This window comes from Pagrus major, chromosome 11 (assembly GCF_040436345.1).
Source record: "Pagrus major chromosome 11, Pma_NU_1.0".
Taxonomy (NCBI): Eukaryota; Metazoa; Chordata; class Actinopteri; order Spariformes; family Sparidae; genus Pagrus; species Pagrus major.
The window spans coordinates 31,199,061-31,215,865 of record NC_133225.1 but is presented as its reverse complement, the minus strand read 5'-3'; the positions used below and the strand labels follow the sequence as shown (position 1 = coordinate 31,215,865).

Here is a 16,805-nt window from a genome sequence, read left to right as displayed (position 1 = left end):
CAGAGTGAAACAAAAATGGTGTGAGAATGATGGTACACAGTCTGTTTAATGTTTCTGTTTTCTAAGTTATGAACCTTAACTTATCCTGGTTTATAAAGAGTCCGGCATATAATCCCTTGTAATACTACAAGTCGACACTGTTTTTGTATGGGTTAGAGCTGCAACAACTTGTTGATTAACTAATTAACTAATCGATTAAAAGAAAATTAATCACCAACTTTTTTGTGAATACATTAATTGTTTCAGTCATTTTTCAAGCAAAGATGTCAAACATTTGCCGCTCCAGCTTCTTAAATGTGATGATTTTGGGTTTTGGACTTTTGGTTGGACAAAAGAAGCAATTTGAAGACATCACTTTTGGCTTTTCACAATTTTTTGACATTTTAAAGACTAAATAATGAACAAAATATAACATAAATGAGCTTTTGAGGTGTTGGTAGGGGATTTATTTTGGACAAAGTCAGGCTAGCTGTAACTTTTCAGATTTATCCTAACCCTAACCCTATCTACATTCTTAAGGATTGTACAGATGGGTTTACTTCATATATCATTCACAGCCTGATTTATAGAACATTTTATTCCTAATGGATTTATTTATGGCAGTAAGACAGTATTCTCTGAATAGATAATTAAGTTAATAGAACAATTAATAGATAATTGTCTTATTGTAAATAATCGATGAGTGAAGTTTCATGGTGATATCTGTTAAATTAACCTGTAGTGTCTCCCCTTAACTGTTGCCCTGTATGTATGTGTTGGACTGTTACTGACTGTATTACCACCTGAAACACACCTGAGACATACAGTATAACTCCTTTACACTTTTTTCTATCTGTTCTTTCTTTAGAAGATTCATATATTGCATATTGCATGTAACATTTCCTCAGCTAAGGACATTAACATATTTATTAACCTAAGACAACAGAGACTGACTTCAGAGAGACTATTCATCACTTACCATGGAGATGGTGAGGGAGTTGATGCGTTTGATATCCAGGATGCAGTACTGCCAGGCAATCAGACTCTTAACGTTGATGTAGAGCTGATTCCAGATTGACAGTATGGCCTCGTAGTACTGCTCATTCCTTCCAACAACACAGATACAAAATTTAAACCTCTACTCACAACACTGAGATTTCTTGTATCCCAGATAACAACTGTTCCTCGAGTTATAACATCTTCATCATGTGTCAAAACAAACATTTTTTTGGATCTTACTTGTTGGCCAGACTGATGCTGAGTGGATTGGGAGGTGGTACGATCAGACACACAGAGGGCACCGTCATATCCAGTCCTCCCGGGCCTGTAATGTCCCACTTACTGCGCTGACTGTTGTCCTTTAGGATGGCCTCATTGCCCTTAAGGATCACCTTCTGTGGAGCCCAAGGAAAATTTATTTTAAAAATAAATAAACAAACAGAATCAAATCTGGCTCCACAAGACAAGTGAGATCAAGTTTTAAAATTCTATATTCCCTCTGTATACACATTCCATTCAGATATCACATGGCATCTTTCCCTGGAATAAATATTGTGCCTGTTTTCAACAGTGCCAAGTTATCTCAGAGAATGCTGCAGCTGCATTAAATTTAAGGTGAAATCATGACTAAAATCAACCCAATCATGTATTCATGACATATAAACACAAGCACTTAATCTTGTGAAATCTGGTCATTATTAATGTAGTCTTTTAATGTTTTCATATGTTGTTGTTGGGGTTAGTATTTAACTTTTTTTTGGGTTTGGTTACATATTAAGTATTTTGGAGTAGATATGTATGTTGCTTTTATATTTCAAATTTCTTGATACTTGGATATAACCTGTAGAAATAATAGTATATACATCTGAAAAAGAAAAAGGAAGAGGAAAGTTTACATAATGTATGACTGTAAGTTAAGAAATAAAGAAAGAAGACGGACCTGGTCTTGTCTGAAGTCACACAGGGCTTTGATGATGATGGGGCTGTTGCTCTTCTCTTCAGGGTTTCTGGGTTTCAGTCTCACGATGTTCTTGGAGCTGTTGACCAGATGGTGAACCTGCCGCTTGTTCTCCATAATCTTCTCCTTCTCTCTCTGGAGATTGATTTAAAAAAAACAAGATCAATAATAATAACAACAAACTACAGCAATTCTGAAGCTTAAAACAGAAAAAGAGATCAGACGGAAAATGTACCATATTATGATTCAGCAATATATTGATATTATATCATTATTGTGATCTGAGACTATATTTGGTCTTAACTTACCAGACTGTTCTATTTGTTCTAATACTTATCTTTACCCACTTAGCCATTATATGATATAACTGACTATTATTTGCCAAATGTCATTATGTTAATATTGTGTGAAAGTACCAATAGTCATCCCTGCAATATTGTCACAATATTGATATTAAAGGTGACATATTATGCTAATTTATGCTTGTTGACATGGTTCCTTGATGTCTAAATGGAATGACAGTAACATGCTTTGGTCGAAAAAACCGAAGGATTGAGCACAGCAGGGGTGTTTACACACCAGTTTCACAGCCCTGTTTTAAGCGGCTGGTTTGAGTGCCTTTCCCTTTTATGCTAATGAGCTACTGCGTGCGCCGCCCACCTCTTCCTGCCGGGCGGAAGACGTGAGGACGGCATCGCGTGACCATGGCAACGAGCTATACACATTTGCGAAGCAACTTTTCTGTGTCCATGCCTGCATATAACCGATAGTAGCACAGCAGACATGTAGCAGCTAACCCCTGTCTCCGGCTCCAAAACAAAGTAGTGATTGCTTTACTGCAGGTAACGTGCAGGTCACTGTCCTTTAGCACAACATGCTAATGAATTAACGTAGCTCACCGTCCGCTAACAACCGAGACATTTCACCCCGTCTCCTCTGCGTGTTCACGGAGGAACAGTACCTCACCGTCCGCTAACAACCGAGACATTTCACCCCGTCTCCTCTGCGTGTTCACGGAGGAACAGCAGCTCACCGTCCGCTAACAACCGAGACATTTCACCCCGTCTCCTCTGCGTGTTCACGGAGGAACAGCAGCTCACCGTCCGCTAACAACCGAGACATTTCACCCCGTCTCCTCTGCGTGTTCACGGAGGAACAGCAGCTCACCGTCCGCTAACAACCGAGACATTTCACCCCGTCTCCTCTGCGTGTTCACGGAGGAACAGTACCTCACCGTCCGCTAACAACCGAGACATTTCACCCCGTCTCCTCTGCGTGTTCACGGAGGAACAGTACCTCACCGTCCGCTAACAACCGAGACATTTCACCCCGTCTCCTCTGCGTGTTCACGGAGGAACAGTACCTCACCGTCCGCGAACAACTCAGACGATTTCATACAATCTCCTCTGCTTGTTTGGTAACGTTAACATTATCGTGAATACTACGGCCAGTAAGCCCAACGTTGATAACTTCGCGTTAGTTCAGCCTCATATTTACATCTACGGTTAGCGTTAGCGTTAGCTCATGTGCTAAACGGCTAAAGTAACACAAACTACACTGTTTTTTAAATACTTACAGTTCCATCATTGACAGTGGGTATGGATCCATCTTTTAAGGGACAATCTTGTTGCCAGTCCAGCGTCCAGTCCTGACCCCGGTTGCTGAAGCAGTCCGGCGTGAAGTGACTGGCACAGACCATAACGTTTTGCTCACTGAAGCTGGGACGTTTCCCTGATAAATAAAATGTAGCCGCTTCGCTCTGATATCCTCTTTGGTAGGGAGGCCATGTAGCGAAACAGGAGGATCCGTGCATCCGACGACAGAGCAGCAGTGCTCGGCTTTCGGGTTGTACATGGTAGCGGTCAGGCTGTCGCGTACAAGTTAAGCGAGAACGAGAAAATGGCGGATCCTCGTCCAGGTAGCTGGCGACGTGTGGGAGGAGATAGCCAGCGCGAGGACTGGAGTATGCAAAAGACCGGATTGTGACGTCACAATCCGGTCGAAATCCAAACGCTCCTTTAGAGACCCAATCCCTGACTCCGGCAGATACTAAATATTGACTTAGTTGTCGAAAAATCATGCTTAAGGGGTGGGGAGGCACTCCGGATACGCAAATATATACTTAAGCAAGGAAAAAGTGAGTTTTGCATAATATGTCCCCTTTAAGGTGTTTGGTCAAAAATATTGTGATATTTGATTTTGTCGCCCAGTCCGAGCATTTATGCACTGCTTTTAAAGAGATTTCAAAATATGGAGATATATATCATGTATTGCAAAACAGCCGAAAAACGTTGTTATTTATTAAGGCTATGTCACCCAGCCCTTACACAGAATGAATAAGAATAAAATAAGAGGCAGAACCAATAAATTACAACAGGACAAAAAAGTTACGGGCAATGAAAAGACCATGTTATAAACCTGAGTCTAGACAATCTACAGATTCAGCCACTCTGATATACAGAAGCCCTGAGAGGCAAGAGAGAGAACAAAAAACAATAGAAAAATTGTCCTGGCCAAAAAAAGAAATTGGTTTTCATATATAAAAGAAAAAAAGAATAAAATATCACCAGAATTTTTTCACACTTGCCTCTCAGGGCTTCCGTACTCAGAGGGTATCTATGTTTAATTTCAGTGCTGTGACACTTAAACAGCCCTCTTTAAAACCCAGCTGATCTGTTAACACTCTGAGAGGCTGATTTACCTCCAGTCCCCTGAGGACCTCGAGCAGGTCTTCCAGTGACGTGTTCTTGTCACAGACGAACTTCTTTCGGACCGTCTCGTGTTCCTTCTGCAGGTTGCTGTACGTGTCATTGGCCTCCTTGAAGAACTTTTGATAAACACATAATGTTATGTATAAAAGAGATAATAAGGTAGACATTATGGGGTTTCCCACAGTGTTATTTAGTCAAGGGGACCTACTTTCCTTGACATATCATAAAACATCAGAGTATCAGACAAAATCAATGCACTTTCATGAAATATAACACTGCCCTTGAGGGAGCAGAGGCTCTGTATCACACCAGCTTTATATTTAACGAGTGATGTGACCGTTTTGACGACCATATGAAAACTTAATTGATCACAAGGGATGAGATCTGTCTGATTCAGCTCAGCACATGACAGTGACTGATTGAACACAATATATATGCCCTTTGGATCAATTAACGTCACTATGTGTAGAATTTTAAAGTGCGGGGTCAGGGCTGGATCTGTGGGAGGGGAGCAGCATCACTTCCTGTCTGCCAGAATGTGTTTTCTGATACTTCCACAGGGGAGGCACATAAAAAACATTATTAAGATTCTACACATTATGACTTTAAAGCTGGGGTTGGTAAGATTGTAGAAACTGGCAAGAGCAAGCTCATTATTAAAAGCAACCAACTTAAAAATCCATCCATCCATTTCATTTGATCTGAATTTAATGAATGTAAAAGCCTTATTAGAGGCCAGCGAGGGCAGAAAATAACAGAAAACCTTCTGAGTGTTTTCAAGTTGGGATAAGAAGGCTGATGATCAATCAGATGGGAATGTGTAAGAAAAAAACAGCACATAAGAAGTTTAAGCAGTTCTGCTGGTCAAACGCCTGTCTGAAATTACTTACAACCCTGATTCTCGTCTCAGCCAACTCCTAACAGAAATATCTGGTTCTTTAGCCTTCCACTATGACCCTCTCTCAACCAGAGCAAACCAAGTGCTGGTTCTGGGCTGGCGCTATTGCTGGTTCAGAGTTGCTTTAACCTATGAAATTGCTCTCCCACTGGCATGAGAGCCACCATGGAGTCACATCATCCAAAACTATGGCGGGCGACATCGACTCTTTACTCTGCATGCCTACAGTGGCATCCATACATGACTGGTCCTCGACCACTGTTGCTTCGATTAGTGAAGATAGTGAAAATCTTTTGTTTTATTCTCACGTGGATAAGTCAGAATACAATTCACTACCTCTGTTTTAAAAATGGTGGTCATAACTGGTTTTAGTTGGTCCTTGGTCACAATTACCTCGCCCCCAGCCCCCGATGTAAGTGGTTATTTTTCTAGACCAGCAAAGTGTTGGTGCCACTCGCAGTGTTACTGCCCAAGAGCCAGCTCCAGACCAGCACCTGTCCACAAGCGAGTCGCGAACATTATCTGGTGCCCTTCGGTGCTGAGTAGGCAGTGTACAGTGAGTTTATCAGAGCTTCTTTTCTTTCTCTGCGTCGTTGAGGGTGGTTTAGAATGAACAAAACAGTAAAGTTGCAAAAGTTGTAAAACCAAAACAATGTGCTTAAAGATGCTGAAAAGTCCCATAGAAGGGAAGCTCCCTTGATGATTGACACTACAAGTAACTCCCTTTAGATTACAGGCAGTCATTTCATCACCTGCTAATGTATAAATATTTATTAGAGCTGCTTTACGCTGCACGTTGTGTCCTGTTACCTGGCTGTAAGCTGCATTCTCCTTCAGATGAACATCAATGCACTTTGTAATTTGAAGGAGCCAACTCCACTGAGTCTGCAGAGTGTCTCTGTAAGCCTGGAGAGATGCACAAACACAGAAAAGATAAGGCTCCCACACTTATAAATGCATGTAAACTGATCTGAGATACACATGATCAATGGATCTGTCCACACCTCGATCTTGTCTGAAGCCGGATGGTTGTTCTTCAGGAGGGTGTCCACTTTGGCTTTCAGTTTATTCAGGTCCTTCTCTTTGGTCTCCAGGGCACTCATCAGTTTCTGTTACATAAAAAGAGGTTCAGTAATCACAGAGGACACAAAAACATCGAGAAGCAGCTGGAGGGACACTCTGTGGCTTCGCTCTAAGTGGATGACTGACTGCCGCTGCCAAAATCAGATCTATCACAGATGATTGCTCCCTTATGAGATGCAGATTAACTTCATAAAGAGGCATTCATGTAATTTAGACTCACAGCATTGCCAAGAATGTTAATTGACTTGAATGGAGCTGAAATTAAACATGGGGTTTTGAAGCATTGAGGTGCCAAAATGAACCAAATTCTCTCCTGCTTCTCACTGAACCTTTTAGTTTTCAATCGTGTCTGTTTTACTGACCGAGTAGCTCTCCTGCTTCTTGGGGATGTACTGGTCAATGTTCTTGTCGCCCCAGTCAAACATGAGCTCCTCCTCCTCCCTGTCGTTCACCCACATGATCTCCTTGGACATCTCCTGGAGGATCTGCTGGAGCTCCTGCAGCTGCTGAGTCCGACCAAACGACATTTGCTGGCACAAGAGAAGAAAGTGGGTTTTGATACCTGACCAACAATCTAACACCAGTACAGATGAGCTGATAAAATTTTTGTTTATTTTACCTGCAAACTGTCCCATTCTTGATCCAGAGCATGAAGGTTTCCTTTGTCTCCTTTCTTAATCTACAGGAAGAGAACTGATTTACTGAGAGACTCTCAAAAAGTGATCTTAAAAATACAGAAAACACAAATCCCTTAAATTTGATCAGTTAATCCTTAATTCATCCCGAAAAAAAAACCCATAATCTAAGATAGGGTGTTGGCTGTAGCAGCCAGAGATCTCTCAGTATGAGGGGTGATTGATAATTGTATGGCCTTAGGTATGGAGGACTGAAGATGTGCAAAATGCAAAACATATAAATGGTTCAATAAATTAATTAATATGCCATTAAATGCACCAAATATAAAATGTATTTTAAATGTAAGCATTGATTCATTTATAAAATGTTAACATAAATGTATGTCTGCTTTAAAATGCCTTTGTATTTATTTACCTTTGTATTAATTTAACTATTTATTTACTTTCTCATTTCATGTATTTATTGAGCTATGTATTCATTTATTTATTATAGTTTCAGTCCTCCGTACTGAGTCAAAAGGAGATGAGGTCTACATCTCTCGTTACGTGCACGAGCAGTTCAGTTGATTATCCAAAATTTTGAACTTAATAACTTTTGTGGTGTTTCTGTTTTGGGTAATTAATAAATGCAAGTCAGCACAATCTGAGGTGATGTTCCAGTCCACAGTGGTGCTGGCTGCCATCCAGGGATGCAGATTTGAACTCGTCCAACACCCGCCCTGTTCACCTGATTTGACACTAGTGTGTGTGTGTGTGCGTGTGTGTGCGTGTGCGTGTGTGTGTGTGTGTGTGTGTAAACATAGGAGGGAGGCCATAAACTTTGTATGTTCATGCATTTGAAAAGATGAAACCAAACTCCTGAACTAAAAACACATTAATTCACAAACGCAAACAAAACTAGAACTGAAAGGGAGGAATAACTTTCTAAATATCTCAGAAATCCCATAATTATTAATTTAATGTTCTAGCGATGTATGTAAGGGGTTTCTAAAGGCAAAAACTAAAACCCCAAAAGACTCTTAATTAACTATTTTAGTAGATTTAAAGGAGTGCATGACTTTCCCTAATTTACACATGAATATGCTTCTAATACCTGTATTATACCATTGTGAACTACCTCTTGAATGAAAAAATCAAAATGAAGTTCATAAAAAAATTTAAATAATAATAATACCAATAATCATAATAACACAATCCAATGGTACAGGGAAAAAAGGCTGGAACTGTTGTATTAATTTATTAAAATATTTAAATGAAATCTGGCGGACCCTCAAGTCTGGATCCCACAGTAAGTTCTGCCAAACTGGAACTCTTCATCATCGTCTGCCAAGGAGGTAATGTTTTATTTATGTTAGCTGATGAGAAGTTTATTTATATTTCTGTCCCTGAGGAGGACTCTGAAGAGGTTTCAATGAAATTTAGAGGAAAGTTATGAGCATTGGTCCAGATCCATATTTTTTTCTCTACGTTTCCTCATAAACTGCTGCACTTGCTGGCTCATGAATCCCATCTCCCGTCCGTCTTTATGACGCAGGAGCAGATCCAGGTGAAGATTTACAAGCTGTTAACATTTCGTACTGCATTATTAATTCATTTGGAGCACTTTACATCCTGAGGTAGAGTACTGAACTGTATGCTGAATGTGTTGTTTAAGTTCTTTCTGGTTATCTAAAATAACAATTATTTGAATTGAATTATGATACAAATGCAAGCAATAAACAGATTATTCTAGCTCCTGCTTTTATCGACAAAAGACATGGCTTTTTTTCCATCACAGCATTCATGACACTATGCATTCTGGTCTACAGCATCCTGTACAGTGTTATGAACCCACCAGGTCGTCTCTGGCCCGGTCCATCTCGGTGCTCCTCTGGATGGAGCTGTGAAACTTCTGGTGGCTGATGAGCTGCTGCTCGATGGCTCCTTGATCGTCTCCCCAGGGAGCTGTTTCAATCAGACGCTGAAGCACCAAACACACAGAAACATGTATTTTACTGATCTGAACATATGAGAGAAAGATAGCAGAACATCTGACTCACAACTCTCAGAAGCACATATGTTCAGTTCAGATATATCAGTTCTTTTTTCAAACATTTGCCTGATATGGATGTAATGTCACCAGCAGGTGGTGGCAGAGAAACGAATTGGCTCAGGACTGGTTTTCTGTGAATTTATGAGCCTGTTTACTGAAAACATTTCAGGAATCTACCAGAAGAAAATTGGCCCAAGACTTAAAGACAAAACAAAAGCTTCTTCTCATTTCTGTTCCCGACTGTGTGGCATCACATCACGTAACAGAGAAATGCTCTCATGCACAGAGTTCTGTTTAATTGAGATCTGTCAGTAGGTTTATTGGCGCTGTTTACTCCATTTTCTTATAGCAACACAACAAACTACTTTTGGCCTATGAATGACCCTTTTAGGATAGAAAAGTGGCTGTAAAATGAGGCATTTTTAATGCATCGAGCATAATATTCACATTGTCCTTTTTGTGACATCTGTGTTTTCACTTTTTCGCAAAGTGTCTGTAGTTTCCATTAGTAAAACCAATGGGAAATGAAACCAATTCATCGATAGAAATCTAAAAATAAATCTAAAAACATGGTTAAAGATATCTAAGAGTGAAGTTAAGACACAAAACATAGTTTTATTAAAGCAACAGTCTGCCATCAAAATGTGAACAAAAATGGTCAGGGGGGAAAAAAGGGAATCTAAGTCTCCTGTCACTTGTTTTCCAGATTTTATTATCTTACAACAAATGCAATGTTGTGGTTAGCAGTTGAGTCACACCCCTACTTTCTCCTGTTCTGCACTGAAACGATGAACTCTTTTTTTTTCAGCCATCAGTCCTTATGCAGGAGAGACTGTATGGAGCCATTTTGATGTTTTTTGGGCTTTTATTTTACGTTTTAAAACAAGTCTCCAGCTACTTCAGTTGTTCAAGAATGCTGCAACACTGTTTTGATGTGAAGCTCCAGAAATGTCTTGTTGTTTACATGACTTTCTATAGATGATGACTGACTTTTCATATTTGGGTGAACTTGGATGAACGGTCAATAACATGACCGTGTTTCTCTCAGCAGGCCACACTGATAGGTAAATGATACACATACTTCAGATAAACCTGATGTTCACGTTAACTTCAATGTTACTTGGCAGAGAATAAAAATCAGGACTGTTGCTCTGCCTGAATCTGCTACGTCTGGGTGTTTTCTCTGACATTGCAAAGTGAATGCGTGCGTGTGTGTTTGTATGCGTGTGTGCACACCTTCTGCTGTGCGATCCAGCCCATAGCGTCTTGGAAGCTCCGTCCAGGTTCCTCCCATCCTCCGCCGCTCCCTCTGGTGCTCCTCCTCCTTTGCATGGTGCCTGTGATGGCCATGTGGACGCCCTTCAGCTGGTCCTTACACATCTCCAAACTACGGATGAGGGAAGAGAGACAGGACATTTGGCAAGACTTGTATGGATATTAATAAATCAGAAGAGGAAGAAAGAGAGGGAGAAGTCTTCCTCACGTCTGGACTACATTGTCGTTGGGCTGTCCCATCTGTCTCAGGTCGATCGCGCAGCTCTTCAGCTGCTCCATGGTCTCTTTAGCCATCGCCATGTAGCGCTCTGCATCCCCCGGGGCACTGCCCTGCAAGGCACGAACCAAACATTCAGAGACATGCACAAAACTACTGTGCAGGAAGACGAATTCAGAAATATATAGTATAGTTTTCCTGTGGAAAGATTTTCTGATTTGTAAATCAAGAAAGATACAACAATCCTGCACAATGTTCAACACTTTTATCCAGTTTCTTTAATGTCTGTAAACCAAAATGTTTTGGTGAGTACAAGTATCTGACAGTGTGCTCCTTCTTAGTTTTCGTCTTTTTGGTCCTATGCACGTCATGACAACTTTATGTTGCGCAAAACCTTCATAGATGCGTTTATCTGTTGGGCTTCCTGGATGTAACAAACAGCCAAACACTTCGTCTTTGGTTTTGAGTACTTAGATTACAGTAGATTTGTGTTGACGTGCCAAAAATGTAAAAAAAAACAAACAAAAAAACAGAATAAATCTCCCTGAGAAAAACCTTCAAGCTGGATCATTTCATAACATTTAAAAGTAATAGGAGTAATATCTTGGAATTTAGAGCCAGGCAGGCATGAGGGGGGGTCAAATCCAGCGACACTAGTCAACATACAGTTATTATTCAAGCCAATTAGATGAGTTCTGCAAAAAAACAAATAATTCACAAGCTGCTCAACACGAAGCTGAGGAGGCGTGTGTTCGTTGTTTGCAGAACTCATCTGACGATGTGAAGCTGTCACTGGATTTAATGACAGTTTAAATACCACTCAAAAAGGTGTGGCTATAAAAACAGGTCCACCAGAGAGATACACAACATGCTTTCATCAGTGACAAGGTTCATTTTTCATGTTCTGACACACATTAAAAGGTTTCCTCATCTGGTTACTCAGTTTACAACTAAACAACATTTCTGTCATTCTTTCTGCATTTTCAAGCCAACAGACATTGAAGCTTCAACATGATGCTTTTTCTTTTGAAATAAGAACCGACAGATGAGCTCCGACCCAGACAGAGCTAAAGAAAAAAAAAAATTTAAGTCATGACTCACGGTCTGAAGGGCGTATTCGGCTTTCTTCAGGTACTCCTGGCACTGGCCCTGCAGGACCATGGCCCTCTGGTGGATGGCACTGAGGCTGGAGCCACTGCAGGGGGCAGCAGAGGGAACCCATCACCACTTTATTATTAAACCACCTCAATATCACAGTTTAGACCAGGGGATACTGACTTCTTTTTTACTATGTGACCACTTTAAATGAAGGTGTGTCTACTTGCAAACCCTTGTGACATGTTGCATATGTTAATGAGCTGTGAGCAGCTTCACCAAACAGTGATGTTCTCTTCACAAATGGTTTTATTTGAATATTTTTTGCAGATGGTGTTTCACAAAAAGATGAATTTGGTCAGAACAAGATAAAATAAACTTCTTCAGCAGACTTGTGTGTTTTTCTTCTTTCCACTCACATTAATAATTTTGTGTAGAGCCTGACTGATACTTAATTTTTGGGGGGCCTATGTTGACACTGATATTAGCAAGTAAAACACTGTGAATTTAATAATCCTAATTTAATTAATTATATAATCTAATTTAATAATAAAGCAGCCATGTTTTTCGACATTATTATTATGTCTTAAAAAAAGTTTTCATATATCATTATATAACTGTGATAGGTCAATATTGGCATTGTATGATGCATCTTCTTGAAACCACTGATTGCCCTTATTATCAAATAATTTCCTAAATGCCACTGAACATTTCTTTAGTTAGGCACTAATAACTGTCAAAGTCCAGTAAAAATACTGATGATACAGTCAACTTTGACTCATAAGAATCACTTTCACAACTAGTTTAGCCTATAACTGCATATGGTTTATTAGTAATCCATGTATCATGTTGCGGACAGCAAAGTCAGAAAAGTATGATCATGTAAGTTATACTAACTGGTATTCTTGATTTTTCTGAATACCATGGTATTGCTGATTTATATGAATTTGTATGTGTCTTGTAAGCCAATACAGGCTGAACATGTGAATTAATGACACACTCATAAAACCTTTATCATGCCTGCCAAGGAACTACAGATGTAAATAAGCATACTTGCAAGCTCTAGCATGTTTGCATCATGTATATTCAGACTTGTTCATACGCGTGCTCTGTCCCAATCAAATAAACAAGTACAATAAAAAAAATCATCATCATATGCAGTAGATACACTGAGAAGGTTAAGCTGGTATCAAACAATTTAAAAAGTTATGATTTTTTTTCTTTTTTTGTGAGTCATTTTAAAATTACCAGCTTCTGATGAACTCCAACAACATGATCACTTCCATGTTCCATCTCTAACAACGGGATCATTCATAAGTATCGTTTTGCATCAGAGCAGAACGTGACACCGGGTCAGATGCACCGGATGGCTACAGTGATATGTTGTGTATGCGTTGTACTGTGTTTAATATTATTATAAGAGACGATTAAGCAAGATAACGCTTTAAAAGTCAACCTACTGTAGTCATAGAAAACTAAAAACTTTTAAACTGGTCTCTGTTGGATCAATATATATGGGGCTGGATACAAAAAAGCTGCAATGAGCCTGAGGACGATGACACATCTGTCATAAACTGATATCAGCTCTGATATACTAGTGACTACTATGACCACAACTCTACTTTTTTTTTTTTTTTTTTACAATTTTCACTATAATCAGCAGTCAGAAGAATACCTGCTCATAAATATCTGAAACTTCATGATAATATTTGAACCCAGAAACTAATCACCACTTTTCATCTTAGACTTGTTACACAGTCTTTGTTGTTTTGTGTCAGACATGTTTTGATCATGTCGGTCAGATTCTCTGCCTCCAAAGTACCACAGTGACAGATTTCCTCTGTCGGAGTCAGTGGAAGGTATGAAACTGACACACGTGTTTCTGGAACAACGAGTGAGTGTTAAGCTGTTGCAGCAGCAGGAACTTAGCAGCTCAGCGTGAGACATAAATCAAACTCAGCAGCATTTCTCTCCAGGGAGGGACGCTGCTGCAGACATGAAGCTGATTCATAACTTCTGCCAAAACTCAACAGCTTTAAATCATGGAGAGCTTTATTACAGTGCAGCATTGTTTTGTTATCACTGTGCATTATCAATTATATAATAAAGGAGTCTGGTAATGTGGTCACTCCTTCAACAAACATACTCTGAATGCACAAAAGCTCAAGTCTTGGTAAAGTTTATTATAGAGTTCACCTTACTTCAATTTGAGACTGGAGACAATCATTTCATGGAGGATTAAGTCACAAATCCCTGTTCTTTAACTCAGTGAAAGGGGTGTAAATCTCAGATCATCTCCTAGATTAGTAGTGCTCGAACAAGACTTGCTTTTTGGGCTCAATGTCGATATTAGGTAGTTTTTTTTAAGTAAAGAATTCAGCTGATACACAACCATTTTTTGTAGTGATCCCTCCAATATGGCTGCCAATTACTTGTGACAAAGTTTAGCGTTTATAAGCCTGCAAACTATGAATTAATTATGGTAAGAATTACCATGACCTGGAAGACTGAGAACCTTCATCACCATATGTTATGGAATATGTTCTATGTTATGGAGGCAGGATATTTAACAGTTTATCAATAAACGTTGTGTAAAATGACGTCAGTGCAATGAAAGACTAAACGTACTGTGGTGTTTTCAAATTAAAAGTTATCCCAAGCATCTTTTGTTGCATTATAATCATTATTAAAAAAGGGTTTTTGTATCGGTGCATATTGGCAAATGATCGGCCAAAATGGGCCGATAGTAGGCTATCAGTCGGCCTTACACATCAGGGCGGTGCAATTTGCAGAAGAAAAGCATTTCCCTGTAATTCTGATCCCTGCTGAAGTTCTCATGCATTTAAGTGTTTGATCTGTAAATGCAAGAGCCTTTTTGGTTTGAGGATTAATGCCTGCTGAGGTGTGCAGGGGTGAAATGAATACTGGCACTAAACAGGCTGTCATGATGAATATTTCATAGCAGCTTTTCTCAGACTGCAGAGAAGGCAACAAAATGTCCCCCTGCTCCACAGAGGCAGGCAACAGGTGCCACCGAGCAGAGAGCACATTCAAAAGTTAGGAAATGAAGCCGAGAGTGAATTCATACCTCATCCCTCCGGACATCCCTCCGGACATCCCTTTGGACATCCCGCCGCCCATACTGCCCATCGTCCCTCCGGACATCCCGCCGCCCATGTTGCTCATCATCATGCCGGACATTCCGCTCGACATTCCGCCTCCCGCCATGCCGCCTGCCATCCCACCCATGGAGGACTTAGAGAAGGTGTAGGTGTTGTATCCGTCCATGTAGGGGTCGTATCCATTACCGCCTCCGTGCACCATCTCGCTCCGTGCGTATTGTTGGCTCATCCCGCCGGTCAGGTCACCTTTGGACTGGGCCCTGCGGCCCATGTTCAGGTTCCCCCGAGACCCGTACAAACTCATCCTGACGAGGTCAGAAGCGACTTGGTGGAAGAAACCGGGTGGAGGAGAGGTGCAGCAGGCAGCTGGACTCTCTGACTCCACCTGTCCGCCCCGCTCGTCCTGGTGTAGACTGCAGTCCAACAGAAGGGAGGATCGTATTTGGAGGCGGGTGACCACACCTCTCTGTCTCTGCCCAACCTGCTGAGCCAAAAAACTTTCCCCTCAGTTCATGCCACTCCCCTCCAAAGTCAGCTGGAGGCAGAGGGAGTGTTTCTGCTGCTGCAGTTCTGTTTCTGTGGGGACCAAAGGTATATAGGTTATTATATATTGTGAAATCTGAGGACATGTTTGAAAGGGGACGACATTTTTGGAAAGTTAAGTGGAGATGTTTAGGAAGGCAAAGACATTTTGGAAAGTATTTGGTAACGAGGTGACAAATCCAAAGTGGGAACATTTCAGGCTACATTTTTGAGAAGTGCAGATGGGAACTTATTTGAAAAGCAGGGCTATTTTAGATGATGATGATGATTTTTTATTTTATTTTCTTGTTATGCACACAAAGTGCCCAACCCTCATGGGTTTACAGGACACCAAAAGTACAGTTGCAGTGGTCGAAAACGTTATTTCGTTGCAAAATGTCAGGTTGTTTTGCAGCTTGGTCTCAAACAAGATATTCTGCCTTCTCTCCCAAACTCAACAAACAAAATCATCATCATCCAGCCAAAAGAAATGGAGACACCTCAGTAAAAAGTACATCCCTTACATCTTCGTAGACAGGATGGAAAGTAAAGATATTTTTGGAGTAGGGCTGCAACAACTCTCTATCTGCAGATTATTTTCATTTTTAATTGATTAGTTGATAAAATGTCAAAAAATTGTGAAACATGATCATCACAATTCCTCAGAGCCCAAAGTGATGTCTTCAAATTGCTTCTTTTGTCCAGCCAACAGTCCATTCACATTTTCATTTGATTGACTAATCCACTATTTGAGTAATTGTTGCAGCTCTATTTTGAAGTAAAAATTTTTTTTTTCTAGAAAGTGATACACTTTGAAAAGTCAGAAATAAATGAGAACATTGTGCAAAGCAAGGAAATCTTGGAAAGTGGAGAAATTTTCAGAGTACATTTTGGAAAATAACGATTTTGAACACTGATGATATTTTTTTAAAGTTTTGGAAAGTTATATTATTTTATCCGGTCCTAACTTCCTCAAAGGGGGCGATTATGGGTAAAGAATTACTGTTAAGATTAAAGGAAATGTTCACCCAAAAATTCAGTCTTTCTCTCCTCCCCCCATGCTGATGGAAAGTCAGGTGAAGATTCCTAGTCCACAAAACATTTCTGGAGCGTCGCAGCAAAACAGCACTGCAGCATTCTGCTGAACAACTGAAGTAGCTGGAGACTTTTTTAAAACGTAGAAAACAACCAAAAAAAACAAACATTAAATGACATGTTATGTTTTTATTCTCGGTTGTCTCCAGCTACTTCAGCTGTTTAGGAGATTGCTGCAAGTGGG

The 16,805-nt window shown here is 40.2% G+C and overlaps 1 protein-coding gene across 1 annotated transcript in view; it reads right to left on the bottom strand.

The window, feature by feature from the left end:
- LOC141005124 (desmoplakin-A-like) overlaps positions 1-15,308 on the bottom strand; it is a 34,375-nt gene extending 19,067 nt beyond the window's left edge. Inside the window, exons 1-13 of the mRNA XM_073476885.1 lie at positions 15,094-15,308; positions 11,889-11,967; positions 10,779-10,900; positions 10,532-10,682; positions 9,098-9,223; positions 7,248-7,307; positions 6,991-7,158; positions 6,550-6,654; positions 6,356-6,451; positions 4,638-4,763; positions 1,919-2,071; positions 1,219-1,373; positions 959-1,085 (exon numbers count right to left, since the gene is read on the bottom strand). Of these exons, the coding sequence (XP_073332986.1) occupies positions 959-1,085; positions 1,219-1,373; positions 1,919-2,071; positions 4,638-4,763; positions 6,356-6,451; positions 6,550-6,654; positions 6,991-7,158; positions 7,248-7,307; positions 9,098-9,223; positions 10,532-10,682; positions 10,779-10,900; positions 11,889-11,967; positions 15,094-15,308 (1,683 nt within the window). The remainder of the gene's footprint in view (positions 1-958; positions 1,086-1,218; positions 1,374-1,918; positions 2,072-4,637; positions 4,764-6,355; positions 6,452-6,549; positions 6,655-6,990; positions 7,159-7,247; positions 7,308-9,097; positions 9,224-10,531; positions 10,683-10,778; positions 10,901-11,888; positions 11,968-15,093) is intronic.
- Positions 15,309-16,805: the final 1,497 nt, after the last annotated feature.